Source organism: Taeniopygia guttata, chromosome 1A (assembly GCF_048771995.1).
Source record: "Taeniopygia guttata chromosome 1A, bTaeGut7.mat, whole genome shotgun sequence".
Classification (NCBI taxonomy): Eukaryota; Metazoa; Chordata; class Aves; order Passeriformes; family Estrildidae; genus Taeniopygia; species Taeniopygia guttata.
This window is the reverse complement of record NC_133025.1, coordinates 26,766,574-26,784,176: the sequence shown is the minus strand read 5'-3', so window position 1 is coordinate 26,784,176 and position 17,603 is coordinate 26,766,574. Positions and strand designations below refer to the sequence as shown.

Here is a 17,603-nt window from a genome sequence, read left to right as displayed (position 1 = left end):
ATATCTAATTCAGAAATATATACAGGAAATATTTATATAAAACAAACTATTTTTATCCTGAAAAAGAAAATATAAATAAGTAATAGTCACTCAGTTAAATAATAGAAATAAGCTGCATTAAAAACTTTTCACCTACAGAAGTACTGATTCCTTGTTACTAGTAATTATAGGACAATCCAAAGTATATATGTTTTGGGTGTTTTTTTCTTTTTTTCATATGCAATCACTATTAATAATTTCCATGCAGAGTGTAAAAGACCAAAATAGTTTATTGAAGGTTTTAATAATTTCTTGTCCAGAGAAGCACAGGTACAGACATAAGCCAAGCATGTTACTGCTTCCAGGAAAAAAAAATGAACATTCAGTTCCTCTACAACCAATAATTTCAAACTGAATTAATATACAATGCCTTAATGTTGGGAATTTTTAAAACCCACCAAACAATAGAACAGACAAGCAAAAGAAACATGAAGAATTTCTGGTGGCATTGTAACATTTAGATGTCACATGTATTTATTGACATGACATTGATGTCAGAGGACATGGCAAAGCTCTTACAGATCATGGTATAACCACTGCAACTCTTTCTGGTTGAACTTCGTGTCATTGTTTTCATGCCTGAGCGTTCAGATCACTCCTGCTCCCTGTGGAGTGGTTTGCGCTCCGGAGGAAGCATCGGCTGTAACTTCTGCCAGCGTTGTGGAGGCCAGAGAATATGAGTGGCTCGGGCATGTAGAAGTCCAAGAGAAACCTACAACCAAAATATAAACCAGAGGTGTTACTAGGTAATGCAAATAAATCAGTATGTGAAAAATACAAAGCATGTCATGATTTGTTAGAGCAGTGGGAGAATGCAAAGAAGAAGAGTAAATACTCTCTCATGCATGTAATGAGGGGGAAAGAAAATGTCTTTAGTAACGTCTTTTTCTTTTTTTGATAAACCATTTTTTGGAACTCAAAACAGTTTGCTGAAATGCACTGTCTGTAACACAGAACTAGGAATGTTTTTTTTTTCATTTTCAAGGAAAAAAAGCTGCTCAAAATAGGTGACACATAATCCACCTAAAGCTTTTTGTTATTATTTATTCTAGGTCCAGAAAACAAAGTTTAAGTATTTATCTATAAGTTCAACAGAATCTGTGTCTCGATTTGAGCCATGTGTACTAACCACACCAGAATAGTGCTTTTTTAAACCTGCTATGTTTACTATTTATCACTCTCCTTCAAAACTCCATTTTGTCTTCAACCAAAAATGAAAATTACTGTGAATTGTAAAGATTTCCCTGAGGATGAAAATGTATTTCTCTACAGATCAAAAACTTTTGAAGTGCTAGGACTACTTAAACCTGATTAATATGATTTGCAAACATGTTTTACCATCTTATATTTATTATTATTTACTTCAGTAATTTTACTTCAATAAATCAAAATAAAATTAAATTCTGATATTGCTTATAAATGAATCAGAGATAACATAGTATAGGAAACAGAATTGCTTAGAAAATCTTAAGTAAATTATAAAAAAGACCCTTTTCATATAGGGTATGAAAATGGCTAGACTAAGAGTAAGAATAGAACAGTTACAATTTCAGACTGAGATAAGACAGTCCATACTTAACACTGAAATTACGTCATTTTGTATGGAGTTAATCTCAGTTAATTTAAAAAGCCTGCAGCATAAATTATTTGTTTAGACTTGTAGAGAAAATAGCACATAATAAGCATCCAGCACCTACAGAAGTTATAAACAGGACACAATCATGGTTAGAAATACTGGAATGTCTGTGTCTGTGAAGAGATTGAATAATTCAGACTCCTAAACAGACAACAGTGTTATAATGGTTATAATGGCAGCAGAATTAGCAATGGCATGGATTAAAAAATGCACAAGCTTTATTTGACTCTTATGTCATTATTTCTCATAAGAACAAGGAAACATCTATGTTATTATCCTAAATAATTTTTTAATATAGAAAGGAAATGCTTTTCACTATGTGCAGCATTACATCATTCTTGCATACATTATACAGGATACAGAAGTCATCAGAAGAAAAATAGAAAACTTGTGAAAAAAATAACAATGGGAGTGAAGTCCAACACAGGTAATTGACCATAAACAAACAGCGTAGTCTCTATACTCCATACTAGGAACCACCGAAGGAAAAATGTATACTTGCTTTATTCTTATATTTCAATGACCTGGTATCAGCTGTTGTAAGAGCCAGGAATGAAATGGATTTTGAACTTGTACTTTGTAGCTTGAATTCCTATGTAAACTCAGTTCCATTCCATTTCTCATTTAAAAAAAAAAAAAAAAAAAAAAAAGTGATTTTAGTAAGCAGGTAATTCAGCATTTCATGCAAACAGACACCAAATAGGCCCCTAGGAATATCTTCAGCTAATTTTCTTGATTTAATTTCATAGGATTAATATATATGCACCAGTCTCTCTACTACATAATCAAATCAGTGAAGCTGAAGTGGTATATATCTAATTCCATATTCTGTAGCTTGATGAAGCAGGTGCTGAATTACTTGAATGTAATTTGGTTATTTAATAACCCATGATATCTAAAAGAATCTGAAGTGGATCACTGAATTAAAGTCTAGCATTATATTTCACTTGCTTGATCCCTTGCAGGGACCACTTTTTTCCCAGATCCGTAGCAGCTGTTTTTCCTACATTTAAGCAAAGGACATGGTTCTAAGTGACAACTCTTTTTCAATAGCATTGAGCAACAATTTTTAATGTCTTGACACACTTTTGTGCAGTTTGGTTGATATTTATGGAATTCACAAAATCCTTTATCTTAATTAGCCCATAAAGTGGGCTGCAAATGTATTATTACCATGTTGGGTTTTTTCCCTGAGCATACAGCATGGTAGAACATACATTACAGTCTGGTGCCAAAATATAAAACCACAGCAAATCCCACAGCTGCATATAAAATGTGACAGCATTAGTACAGAGAAAAAAAAATGTTAGAATACTCTTTCCAAACACAAATAACATCTAATTTTCAAAGCTCTGTGTTTTTCTCAGTACATTGCTTGTTACTGATGTCAGCAGGAGGTCTGCAAACAGACTGAGAATACAATAAATGAATCAAAACATGTTTTAAGCTGAAGCTGGGAATAATTTTACCCAGAGGATTATTTCTACTGACCATCATCTGCCTTGAAACTAAAAAAGAAGTCTTCTTCCTATAAACATGATTTACAACATGACTAGAGTTAAAAAGGAAAAACAGATATTGTTGGGTGATGGAAGCCTTTGCTAAATAACAAATTACACTGATGCTATAGGACTTCTTTCATAATAACTTAAAGGTTCACTTTAAAAGCACCTTGATGTTTGACTTCTGCAAACATCCATAATAACTTTTTTCCATTGCCTATTATTATTCTGTACTTACAACAGCAGCCATGAATTTCACTGAGGAAGAACAGAATTGTTCGCAGAGAATAACCTGCCCTTGCTAATGGATTTACCCTTATCAAGGTTAGATATGAATGAACTCAGAAGAGTGAACTAAAAGGCTACACCTTCTGTTGTAACAGTGAAATACTGAAATAATATATTAATTAATCACTTCACTTTATTTTCTCCCTTTACAAAGGAAAATAAATTTATTCCCTTGAAACACTCTCTTAACTATAAGAAAAATCTGTACTTTACAGACATAAATTCTCTGAGGAATGTGTTTCCTTTCCATCACAGAGATACCAGCAATTAAATAGCTGGGGGTTATTTCTACATTATGACCTATTTGTTATTCTTGCTGTGGCAACAGCCACTATATTGAATTGAATCCATATTATCGCACCTAAGCTGAGGTGTTTAAACTTTTTTTAAATATTTGAATATTAAGTCGAACAACTAAGAAGTCACTTCATTAACACAGCAATTTTATCTGCAAAGTAAGTTTTGAATTAATAATACTGTTTTGACACTGTTACTGTGCTAAAAGCATATTTCCTCAGTGGCTGATTGTTGTTAGTATGTTAGTTATATGGAAACTGATTAGTTTTGGCACTGCATAAGGAAAAGATAAGCCTAAGACTGATAGTGCTATCTGCAGTGGTACTTAGAACAATCTTGCTCATTTTGTCCTAATAGGCTTGGATAAACCACCTTTATTAGTATGAAGTCTTACAATAATATCACATCCTCTGGTCCTAAAATACACCATGAAAGTGGGAAAAGTAGTATTCAGATTGTACAAGAGTGTATTCATGCAGCATACAGTGGAGCACATCAAAATTTCTGTGGAAATGACAGGTACTCAGTTTGGATCTCAAGAAAATGGAAAGTCCAAATAACGGTGTGATTCTGTGTGCTAGTTTTGGCAGGGGTAGAGTTAATTCTCTTCAGCTTGGCTGGTACTAGACTGTGTTTTGGAGTTGTGCTGAACACAGGATTGATAAGAGATGTTTTTGTTACTGCTGAGCAGGGTTTACACAGACTCAAGGCCTTTCCTGCTTTTTGTACTGCCACTGCTACTGACAAGGAGACTGGAGATGCCTGAGATATTGGAAGGAGACACAGCCAGGACAGATCCCCCTCCTGACCAAAGGTATATTCCAGACTGTATGACATCATGCTCAGTATGTAAAGCTGGGAAAAGTAGGAAGAAGGGAAGGTTTGGAATGATGGTGTTCGAGTTTCCAAGTCACCATTACATCTGATGGGGCCCTGCTCTCTCTGAGATGGAAGAGGAAAGCAGTGAATTAATTCCTTGTTTTGCTTTGCTTGTGTAGTAGAAGCGTGGCTTTTGCTTCTGCTATTAAAGTGTCTTTATCTCAATTCACAACGTTTCTGGCTTTTGCCATTCCAAGTGTGTCCCAGATTCTGCTGGTGGGGGAGTGGACAAGCAATTGTGTGCAGCTGAGTTGCTGGCTGGCATGAAATTATCGCACCCTAAGGGTATTCTCAACTTTTCCAGAGAATGTAAAGTCTACCCAAACAGCTAAATTCACCTGTAACTCCCAGTCATGAATTCACTTTGGTTTAGGAACATTCCCCATAGATTTTTCTCTTGCTTCTTTTTTCCTTAAGCTTTTTTTTTATTTTGTTGCACCTTAAACAGCCAAGATTTCAAATTCTGTAACAACTCTGAAACAACAAAGAACACCACTAAATATACCCTGAGAAACAGCATTGCAGAATAAAAAAATCCAAACCTTTAAAACTTTAGAAAAAAATTAGATTTAGTAATTTGTCAGTTTTCTATTTGGAAGTAATAACCACAGAATCATAGAACTCAAGATGACTTACACTTACAAAGACCTCTAAGATGATTGACTCCAACCATTAAGTCACTGTTCACCACTAAACCATATCCCCACATGTGACATGCATATGTATTTTGAATTAACTACCAGACATATAATAAGAGACAAAAAACCCCCAAAAAACCCAAGGATGTTACTACAGCTGTATCATAGCTCTGCAATTTGGTATAGCCACTGCCAGTAACAACCTGTGGACATTGTATTGGCTCTGCAAGGCCTCAAGATTAATTTATCAGGATTTGTCTGAGCTTACCTCTTATGCCTGGAGTTTTGATTCAGCTTGTTAGCTGCAACAAATTTTCTAATCATCAGGTGACTATGGACTGATCTGTTACAGTTTTGCTTATACTGCTTATATTTGCATAACCTTGTGGTGTTTCTACGTATACATTAAAAAATAAATATTCTGTATAGGATGAAATATTTGTGATTTACAATTAATAATGAGGTATACAGGACTGTAGGCATGGGAAAATAAAAACAGAGTGAGAGAACCTAGCAATGGTCATTAAAACAACAGACTGTCAAAAAGGTTTTAAGCAAAGAGAAAAAAGAATGGAGAATAACAAGGAATATACTAGCACAAAATAAAATATATAATGAATAGAGAGTGAAAATCAATAAAGTATAAGGGAGAAAATTTAGAAAAAGTGCAAAATTAGTGGAAATTGAGAAAGAAGAAATCATTGACATCACAATTCTCCTACTGAAGAATTCAGGCTGCCAGCAACTCATGAAAGCACTCTTTTCATGTCTTTTTGAGGAGGATGGATACTGCCAAGCTTGATACCCAAAGGGGCAGCATAAACACTGAGACAAAGATACATACTTGAAAGTAGATATGCGAGATTTTTAAACTGTTTTGATGAGACTTGTGTATTAACTTGATAATTTGTAGTGCAAAGGGTACTATCATTCTCTGAATTAACCCAATTAACAGTCAGTAAAATGCTGTAAAATGTGATTGTCTTAGGCTGGAAATGGGGGTGTGTGTTCTATTCCTGTCTGATGGGGCAGTTAATTGGGCAGTTTTCTTTATCTCTTCCACAACCCATCCTCCTTCCAGGAGATATCTTCTGTTAATGGGCCATTGAGTGTCACTGCATGACTGATAAAATTACATCATCCATTGGGAGATACTCCGCCCAGAGCGGGGAGCCAAGCATCCCTACCTGGATATTATCTGAGCTCTGGAAGACCACAGCCAGCCTTTTCTACTGGATGCCCAGAGTAGTTGTCTCCACTGGATTCTCAGAGGAAGACCAGGCCCATTTACACAACTGCTGGACCCTCAGAGGAAACCTACACCCTTCTACAGGATCACTGCTCCAACAGAACCATACCTGTCACTCTAGGAGGACTGCAGCCACCATCTAATCGGACTGCTTCCAACACCTTAACCCACAGGGTGCCAGGTGGTATTCTGACTCTGTCAGTGGATTTTGTTTTGTTTGTACTATCACATTTGTATTTTTAGTTTTACTAGTAAAGAACTGTTATTCCTATTCCCATATCTTTGCCTGATAGCCTTTTAATTTCAACATTATAATAATTTGGAGGGAGGAGGTTTACATTTTCCATTTCATGGGAGACTCCTGCCTTCCTTAGCAGACACCTGTCTTTTCAAACCAAGACAGTGGTTTTAATGCAGCTGTAACTTGGTGGCATCTCCTATAATGGAATTTTCCTGGTTTGCTCAAAACAAAGTTTTGACTGTAACATTATGTTACTTTTAATTTTTTTTTCTAAGGCTGCATAAATTCTCATTAAGTGTTGCACAGTAAAGAAAAGCTATCTTTCTTTTCCTCACTTGGTATTTCTTTTCATGTTTTTCTGAAACCAAAATGGTGATTTTCATAAAATGTTTATAAACACATTTCACTATTTCTTTCATTAAAAAAAACCTCCAAAACAATCAAAATTAGAAAATTAAATGGACTGTTGCATGATTTCCTCACAATGTATTTTGTCTTAGGGGGATAGTGACTGAAATTTTAGTTATTTCAATAAAAACATTAAATATACATGAAGCATTTGCATATTTGTAACAGATAATGTAATAATCACATTAAAAAGTGTAAAATTAGAAATACTGGACTATCTAGATCAGTCACAGAAGATGATAAATGAAGGAAATATGAAGAAAATAATAAAGAACACCACTTAACTTGGAGTCAACTCAAAAATCCTTTCTGAGAGTGTACTAGGAAAAGTACTTGGGTATTAATATACTTCTGAAGAAGAAAGATGATAGTGTTTCATAATATTTCAGCCTAGCAAACAGTCAACACTTCTGTCTTCCTGTCTCATTAATAAATGTCTAAATTGTGCAAATCCCCTGAAATACCTGAAAGAGAACAATAATAGCTACTGAAAAAAACTAGAAATAGAACTAAGCTACAAGTGCCACACTACCTATGTACTTGAAAAATTTCATCAACAGTGACTACAATTTAAAAGGCCAATCCCTGGTTTTGTAGTCACTTTTGCTTTTATATCCTAGCAATATTGCACAGGTCTCTCAAATGTCATGGCCAATGATAAACATGCAAACACAAAAAAACCTAACATTTTCCTCACATCAAAAGAAGATAAAGCAATAGAAACAATCACAATTTAAAATTGTGGTTTTTATTCTCTGATGTAATATAACCTCATATTTTTTTCCTTCACATGCATAGACTTTATACATAGACTTTCACATGGCACTATGGAACATCAACTATATATGAAATTTCCTTCTCAAATTTTCTGTTTCATAACACAAACTCATTGGGGCTGATCAGGAGTAATTCTGGAGCAGCAGAGGTCTATTCAGACTATATTTTGCTGGCTGGATATTTGCCAGTTTGGAGAGAGGCTCTGAAATATGCCAATACACATAAGATGAAAAATCCTTTAATATGGCAGGCATAGAGTATCAAGAAAATTTTCCAGATCCAATAGTTCATTGCCCCACTACCCATATTCCATCAGCCAGTCAGCTGTAATTTGATGATACTGATATTTTTAAAGACTGGGAATGACAAATTTGCATGAATGTTGAAAAATGTGTAAAGGGACAAGGCTAATGAAAAAGGTGAGAAGTTGTTCAAAAATATTTCAGCCCTCAAAATGCAAAGAAATCCTCAAATAGAAACACCTATGCAACTACCCAGCATTTCAGCTATAACCCTAACAAAAAATATAAAGCCTGGAACAGCTATCTGTGTCAAATTAGATTGCATGACTTTAAAAAGGTTGTGGCATTGGGTTTTGATATTAGATGGTAGCTGTAAAATGGTCTCACAGAGAATTGTCCCAGTAAATTAATCTTTCAAAAAAATCCATACTTTAATAGAAAGAAAACATGATTGCTATTACATTTCATCTTTTGTACATGGTTGAAGCTTGAAACAAGTACTATCAAGTGCAGTAGTAGGAAAAGAGCAGAATAAAAATAAAATCCCAGAGAAACCGCTTCCTCTAGTAGAAATATGTGTGATAATGAACAGTGACAGAAGAAACAAATATCCTTCACCTCCTTCTTTTATGACTCCAAGAATAACACAAATATTAGAATCAATAAATTATTTTGTAAATAAACCAATACCAGAATAGATGTTCTTTAACTTATATCAGCTCGCTGAGGTAAGGTGCCAATTAGCTCATGAATACAAAAAGTGATAGATTTCTTTCTAATACATAGCAAAGTGCCAGCATATTCATTGTTCTTTCTCCTTGTAACTGAAGTAATCAGTCCTTAAAGAGCCACACAGATTGAGTGACAAAGAAAAGAATGCAGCCCATTAATTTTGTTACTAAGTGTTCCATTACCATTCCATTAGTTTGATAGCTGAAACAGCAGCTCCAGATATAGATAAAACATCCCATATGTGTTTTCTTTCACAGAACTAGTATATAATCAGTCAAGGTCTGTATTAATCATCAAATTTAGAAGTACTCATTTAGATAGAAAATATATTTTTAAAACCTGAAAAAATATAAATGACAATTATTTTATTTTAAGGAAGTCTTAAACAGTGAAAATATACAATTAAAAATTATGCACATATTACATATATGCACACAGAAAACCACAAAAACTGTACAAGAGAGATTTATTTCAAATGCAATGGTTTATTCCTTTCCCAGAATTTATAAAATTCCCAGCATAAATAAAATTTTAGCATGGAATAGCTGTGTGATATTAGTATAACAATTGTAACTGCACCCATCCAACACAGTTTTGCAATTTAAGCTATTCAGAAAAGAAGACGTGAGCACTGCATTGTAATGATAACTCAGGTTATCAATTGAATTGAAAAAATGTACTAAATATCAAAATAACTGGATTGCACTCTCATTTTTCTATCATGTCTATATGCTTATTTAAACCTAAAGTTACCAAAAAGGAAAAGGAAGGAAAAGGTCACTGAAAACAGAATATTTTTCATATATGAGATTTCTTTACAGTTAAATGTGCAGAAAAAGACTAGATAACATTGAACCATAACTGAAATTCAAAGTAGCGCAGATTTAAAGGAATTCAGTATAAAGTAGTGCATCACTTATTCATCTCTTGAAGAAATCAACTGTCAATGCCATTACCTAAATTAAATACAGTAACAGGCTTAGTTACTGTTACTTAGTTACTTAGAATTCCATGAACTGAATTCCATTTCAATGCCTTTTCTTGGAATTGTCATGGATATGTTATTGAAAAGGCCACTATAGCTAAATAACTCCACTCCTTCAAAGATTTTTCTGTGTTTTCTATTCTCTAAAGACATACTTTTTAAATAGAGGTTAGCATGTAACACAGCACAACTTTTATTTTTCTTCACTAAGTATAGCAGTCTTAGCAAATACTCTATTTAGTTTATGATTAATAGAACCATTATGATAATTTGGACTACAAAAGGATTTATAAACCAATCTATTATTTATTTTAGATTTCTAGTAATAAAAATGGCAAACGAATTTGCTTAGTTCACAGTATGATGTGCTTTGCATGCTGCATATACATAAAAATCATTTAATAGTTGAAACCTTTTAATATTTCACTGGGTGATGCACAAAGCTCCTGACTAAATAGGATTGTCACTAAGTCATGTAACTCCACAGAAAAACAAACTGTACTAGCAGCTCTCATGAAAGAGACACACATAAAAAAGCCATAACACATTTGCAATTCAATATTTTAAGAACTTATAAATCAAGTGGCAGGAAGAAAAGAATTACTAAAACACATTTATTATCTTCACCTAGAAAGTATTAGCTAATTCTAAAATCTATGTATATTAATTATTTAGTAATACATAAAAGACTTCAATGTGAATTCCTGTTCAGCCACTTATTGTATCAGTGCCACCAGTCAGAACAATGTCAGGCTTAGTGACATTTTTCAGCTTACAACACTGATACATTACAACTTACAACTGCTGTACATTACTAATTAAGTTGATTTCCAGTTTGGTGCCATTGCATGTCATTAATTCAGTTCCAGCCTGAAGCTTTGGCAAACCCAGTGGTGCAGTGCAAGGCATTCAAGCACAGGAGTGATCGACTGCCCCAAGAGCTAACACACTACCCAGGGACTCAACCCCTCTCACTATGCTGCTCCACCACAGACACAACTCATGCCCCCAGGCTAGCCCTCAAACAGAGGACCATGTCCTCCACTTTATTGCCTCTCCTCTGCAGTCTTCTGTGTGTCCAGGAGAATGAAATTCTGTATCCCAGCACTGCTCTGGCCATGGAGATTTACCATAATGCTCTGCGCGATATGGGGGAGAGCCCCAGTGTGCTCCTGCTCTGCTTCCACTGCACACTCACAGATAAATCAGGCCCTAATGATGAGTGGCTGGTATTCAAAGCTGAGCAAACAAGCTAAAATGACAGGTGAAATTCCATCAATTTTCTGTGGAAATGTACAACCGTGCCAGGGATCGTATGCCTGCAAGCTGGGAGAAATGACATTTCAGACTCATTCAGGAGAACTAAAAAGAAGGGAGGGAGTCCTACTGTAGAGAGAAGCAGTAGGATTTAATCTCTAGATACACTCAAATTCTTCTTCAAGAAGTTGCTAGTTGCAACTAATTTCTATTCTTCATATACTTTCTAAAAGCTCAGAAAAGTACCTGATCTCGTGGGTCAAAAATCAGGGCAATTTATGAATAAAATTATGGGGCAATTTATGAAGTACCAAAATTAAAGAATGTCATGAAGAACACCTCAACCCACTGATGTCTTTTCTGTCTGTAGAAGTATCTCCAGCCTGAACAGACCCATCACTGTGATGGTACAGCATTGTGAGTATTTGGGAAAGGTCATAATTAAATTTTCCTTGGCAGACATGTTACAGTAATTATCAAATGCTGAGGGAAGAAAGAAAAAAAAAAAGGCCAGTAGTAGCCAGAAAAGTTAATTTAAGGGAATCAGTGGAAAATTACCTCTTAATTAAAACAAAAAGGTACAAGACCTTATAATATTACAGCTGTTACTGGGCAAAGCAAGCCTTTCTAAAGCTAAATTGTTCAGAGATTTTCAGATACAATAGCTTGTATGTACAGCAAACACATCTGTCATCTGGCTCAGAGTTTCTGTGGGGTTTATTACATCTTTTAGGTTTAGTCTGATACAAATGAATTTGTTGTAATACTCTTCATAAAATAATTTTTATTTTCTCTTACCTTAAAAAGACGACTGTTCAATAGACTATCCCACTTAACTAAATATTTCAAAATATCCTACTGTGAGACTTGTCTATACTTTCCTTCAAAATGGCGACTTAAGAAAACCTGTTGTTGGTAATACGAGCTATGAAAAGCAACAGGGAATAAATATTCAACGAGTAGTTAGGATATCAAAATGTCATTAAATAGATGCATGATATGTTATTAAAATTATAAAAGACTTTTTAATAGAGCTCTTTGTGTGAGGACAGCTAGAGCTCATCTAAATTGGTAAATTTCATCAAGAGAGTTCTGTATACGTAATCTCCTCGAGTTGGTTTACTGGAAAAAAACCCTACAGAAATACTTCAAATATATATAAATATTTTTCTCTTACTTAAAGCTATAATAATAGCTATGAATTTAAGAATACTAAATACTTTCTCTCTTTTCTTTATCTGATTTATTCTGTAGTTTTTGCTAAAACTGTAGAGAAGATTAAATTTACTAAACTCAGCTTTACTAGAAAAAAAAATCTCAAAAACATTAATATTTTTCTTATTAAATCTTACTATTATTTAGCATTCTGTTTATATAATACCGTGACATTTGTCAAAATAGAAGACTTCTTTCTATAATTGTAATCATATAGCTGTCTTTTCACTTCATAACAGAATTTATGATTCAATAATTTACACAATATACTTATGAATATATTTTCTCCAGCCTACCTCACTAATCCTCTTCAACTTTTTTTTTTCTTTAGTTCACTTCTGATTAGTTTAGGATAATGGCATAAAAGGTTTTGCAGAGAAAAAAAAGTTTCACAAAAATATAGCAGAAATATAACAAGATACACATCCTCATCAAGATATAACCTTTATCAAATATTGTTGCAGTTCTTTCTCGCAATCTGGAGTCTACAAGGGCTGCACATGTATTGCCTGTGAGATGAATGTTTAGTTCTCCACAGAAAAGTCCCTCAGTGAAAGAACAATAGTCCTAATGGAGAAGCCAGTTTTATGGAACAGTGACATGACAGATCAAGTCCCAAGCCTGGCTTGTGCACCAGCAGCCCCAGCAGACTCAACAAGAGAAGGGGCAGGGGACTAGCAATCAGCTCCTTTTAGTTATGGGGACATCAGAAAAACAAAGAAGAATGGGAGAAGCCCACATATGAGTTCCCTGAACATTATATTTCAGGTTCAGTTAATTGGCCTAAAGAGAGGTACTGCCTTCTGCCATTTGAGATGTACAGGAAAACACTACTGGCCACGGTGCCTCCTCATTCAGAAGGGAAGAGGCTTCTTCCAAATCCTAAGATACATCTTCAAAAAGCACTTAAAATTTGTGTAAGATTCACTAGGATGTAGGAAAAACAGCTTTGTAGACAGCTAGACTTCTCCCACAGCTCTCTTCAAGACCTTTGGTATTTTTGGTGGCACACACTCACCCTCTATCTCTAGCCTTCTTTGATGTGTCCTTACAATACAAGACAGGATACTAAACCAAGTAACTTAGTCACAGGCTTAATCATTTCAAAATTAAAAAAAGGTACCTTCATCTTTAGCCAAATACAGTAGCCATTTGTGGTTGGAGGCCAGGTGCCCACAAAAGCAGCTCCATCACCCCCTTCCTTAGCTGGAGAGAGGAAAGAAAATGCAACAAGAGGCTTGTGGTTGAGAATAAGGACAAGGAGATACCACTCACCAGTTACCATCATGAGCAAAACAGACTTGACTTGAGGAAATTAATTTGATTTATTTCCAATCAAATCAGGGCAGGGAAACGAGAAATAAAACTTAAAAGCACCGTTCCCCCACCCCTCCCTTCTTCTCTGGTTCAACTTCACTCACAAATTCTCTCTCTCCTCCCCCTGCAACATTCACAGGACTGGGAATGGGGCCACGGTCAGTTCATCACACATTGTCTCTGCTGCTCCTTCCTGTTCAAGGGGAAAACTTCTCACACTCTTACTCCAGTGTGCAGTAGCCTTCCATGGAAGACAATCCTCCATTAATTTCTCCCATGTGAGACAGGTCCATTTTGGAGCTGTTGGACATAGGAGAAGCTTCTAGCACACACAGCTTCTCACGGAACCCACAGAATTCTGTCCCCACCCCCCAGTCACAGCAAAACCTGGCCACAAAAACCCAATAAGAAAAGGCTTAATCCACAGCTTTACTATCAAGATTTCTATTTATCTCAAGGAGAAACTAAAACTTTTCCTAAACTCTAGCAAGAAAATGGTGAAGACTAATGAATTCAGTTCTCTGCATATGTAATAAAAAATTCCCTCATAGTCATAATCAAGCCATAGTTCAGCAAAGCATGTGCTGAACTTTAAATATTCAAATAATACACTTGAGCACATTATTAAAATTAAGTAAAATAAAATAAAATGAATAAATTTCCAGGGAGCTGATGATCTAGATTTATTAACTCCTTAAATGACTCAATTTTTCACATTATATGTAGCTATTAAGCTATTTTAGCAAGATATAACCAGACAGGATTGCCAGGTCATCAGTACAGAAAAAGGATAAGAACATTTAGGATTTCAAATATACACGTGTTAAAACTTAACACCATAAAAACTAATTTTTTACATGGAGCTCTTCCACTTCCAGTAAGAAAATCAATGTTATTAAAATTCCTTTTAAATGCTTACCTTTGTAACAAAATCACATATAATATATGCTATAAATCCAATGCTTATTTTGTATCTCAGTGTTTTGGGGGACAAAAATCACATTTTTGTCAGCAACAGACTGTGTAGCCATCACCATTGCTACAATGCCTGAAGATCTAAGTCTCTCAAATTAGCTGAGGAGACAGCAGCAGTGAAATTGCAGACAGCACAATCTGATACATTTTCATCAGTCTGCTGTGGAGAAAATATATTCCTGTATGTTTACTGAGCTGTTTTTTCTGCTTCAGGATCTTAGCATTCAAAGCAGATTTAAAAATGCTCCATATTTTAATGAGATCATTATTAATAGTTCATCTTCTCGCTTGCTAGAGTACTAAATTTCCAACAGCTATAGGCAAAGGCAATGTGAAGATGGCTATCACAATTGCTTTGGAATGGATTCTGGCAACTTCCCCACAGCATCTTTGTTCTCCCATGACTGCACAGCTTAAGCAACCCAATCTGAGTTTGGTAAGGACTATACATTATAATTTCCAAATAATTTTGTGCATTATCTTGTTCAATGAATCTAATGCATGTTTTTCTTGAACAGGCAAACCACCAAACCTACAAAAAGAACCAAAAAAAGGCTCCCATGTTTGGTTTACTCCAACTTTCTCACAGTGACCTAAGTTTTCATGCTGTCTGGAGCCATACAAAGGCAGAAGTGAATTGGAAGCTGCAACCTCAGGAACCTGGTGGTATGCAGCATTAGCCCATTTGAAGAGAGATTCAGTCTTAAATTGGAGTCAGCCACACTGTGTGCTTGTAGACTGGAGGATGTGATTCTAAGCATGAGTGAAATACATTGGTCAAAATCATGATTCTTTAAATGCAGAAAGAAAGAAGATGAAAATTGGTAGCTAATGATAAAGTGTAGTTCATATCAAATGAGGACCAGTGCAGGACCAGATTCTTAAGAGAGCTGGACTTCAGAAATTATATAAAATCAGCATTACCTGCAACTGGAAAATATTCCCAGTTAATACTAACATATTAAATAAGAAATCAAGAGCTTCAAACTTACACTGAACAAGATTAACCTTGAGCATCCATGGCAACAGCAGAGTCCAGTGCAGCACCCAGTGCTGCTGTGCTCTGCAGCAAGGCAGCTTTCTCTTCAATCTCAAAATACTACCTTATATCATTTTTCTTCATAACCACTCCAAGAATTCAGCTGAAATTAATTCCCAGGTAATCCAAAGTCCTTTAGTACACAGTTATGTAAGGTACTTTTTATGTACAGATTGTATCTGGATAGAATTCTGATACTTTCCTCCCCGCTAAGTCCAGCCACAGCTCCCGAGTGACCTCTCCTATGGTGTCATTCTGGCAGGCTTGTTATCTTTCCCATGTGTGTGCTAGCTGGACTCAATTATTTATCTGCAAGGCCTCCTAGTTGCTGGCTGATAGCATTCCCCAGGCACAAGAAACCAGCAGCCTCCATCCAGTGATGTGCAGAGCAGGACCCAGCTCCAGTTCCCAGACCCTCTGCTGCCTCACTCCATTACACAATGGCAAGGGAATCCACCAGAAATCCCCAAATGCTGTTTTGTGAGGAGGGCTGGAGAGCAAGGCATAATAACAAGAAAGTGGAAGACAAGGAATACAGAAACAAGTTCTAAGACAATTTTCCAAGTTCAGCCAAAAGGTAAATTCCTCAACAGAAATGCTAAACCCCATGGCATCTGAACAAATACTTTACTCTCTGGCCACAGAACAACATCTTAGATTAGGTCTTAATTGAGATTAATGGGGCATAGCCTATCTCTCTTGTTTTTTACACCTCATCTGGAATCAGGGAAGCCATCTCACCTGTCTGATTGCAATGAAAGCAAATTGTTATGGTCATCATTTAAATAATAAAGAGTTAGTCTTTCTAAAGAGAACTTGAGATTCTCCTCTAAAGAAAGGTAAAATAAACATGAAAGTTGTACAATACATTTTTTTATGCTATAACTGCTATTCAGAAAACATAGCAGAAATAGAAAATAATAAAAGCAGTGTATTCACAGAGACAATATTTCAGCTGGCCTTAGTTTTTAGGTTTAGCTATTAAAAAAAATTTCAATACATTTTTGGCTTTGAAATGCTGAGGTCATTGAAGACCCGTTAAGTGAAACCCATTCCCTACAACTCTATGTTTATTTAAAGTTTTTGCTAGCATGTAGCATTGCTATCAACACTTCTTAATCCCTAATACTCATTTCTAAAAATGCTAATCCAAGTCCTCAAACTAATGAAAATGCTACACAGGTTGTTCTTCAAAATATACATACACAGAAATTGAGACATTATTTTTCAAATCAACAACTTTCTCAAAGGTGTGACAATCAAAAAGTTGAGTTTCTACTTACTGTTCTTTAATACTCATTTACATAATAACAAAACACATGAAAATTACTCCTTTTCTTGAGAACCATACACATGAAGCTACTAAGAAAAAGATGTCAGAATCTTTATTAATTCAAATTGCATCTTAATTTAACAAAATTTATTGCTCCAACAGAAACAAGGTTGAGCCTATTTGATGATTATAATTTTAGATTTCTTACTTAGAACTACATCAAAATTAATTCTTATTTAATGAGGTTTTTGAAAAGCGTTTAAAATAGCAAAATTCTGAAATATGCTCATTAGAATTATTTGTAAGTAATTAAAAATGATAGCTTTTAAATAACTTGTGATTGAATCCTAAAGCCATGTCAGAAATAGTGCTCAGATGACAGCCTGTCACATAAATTTAAGCTTGATACATGAGCCATGTTGATCACTAAATAGTGAACATTTTATTATTCTCTTGAAAAAAAATGAAGTTAAAATTTCACAATTACTTGTTCCTTTCTTTTTCCTCCTACTTCATGACACCTAGGTCATTGACATTATCTTCCTGAACACTAGAAAATCATTAATTACTTAGTCTGTGTCCTCCAGTTTTTCTATCATATGCCACTGTTACAA

General features: G+C 35.0%; 1 protein-coding gene across 12 annotated transcripts in view; it reads right to left on the bottom strand.

Moving 5' to 3' along the window:
• Positions 1 to 251: 251 nt before the first annotated feature.
• IMMP2L (inner mitochondrial membrane peptidase subunit 2) overlaps positions 252 to 17,603 on the bottom strand; it is a 410,600-nt gene continuing 393,248 nt past the window's right edge. For 10 of the 12 annotated variants that reach the window (XM_072921854.1, XM_072921867.1, XM_041713773.2 and 7 more), the window contains one exon: positions 252 to 751. In XM_072921854.1, coding sequence (XP_072777955.1) covers positions 632 to 751 — 120 coding nt within the window. In that variant the 3' untranslated portion in view covers positions 252 to 631. Of the gene's footprint in view, positions 752 to 13,508; positions 13,592 to 17,603 lie in introns of all 12 variants that reach the window. The other 2 variants (XM_072921856.1, XM_072921866.1) reach the window with 2 other exon arrangements.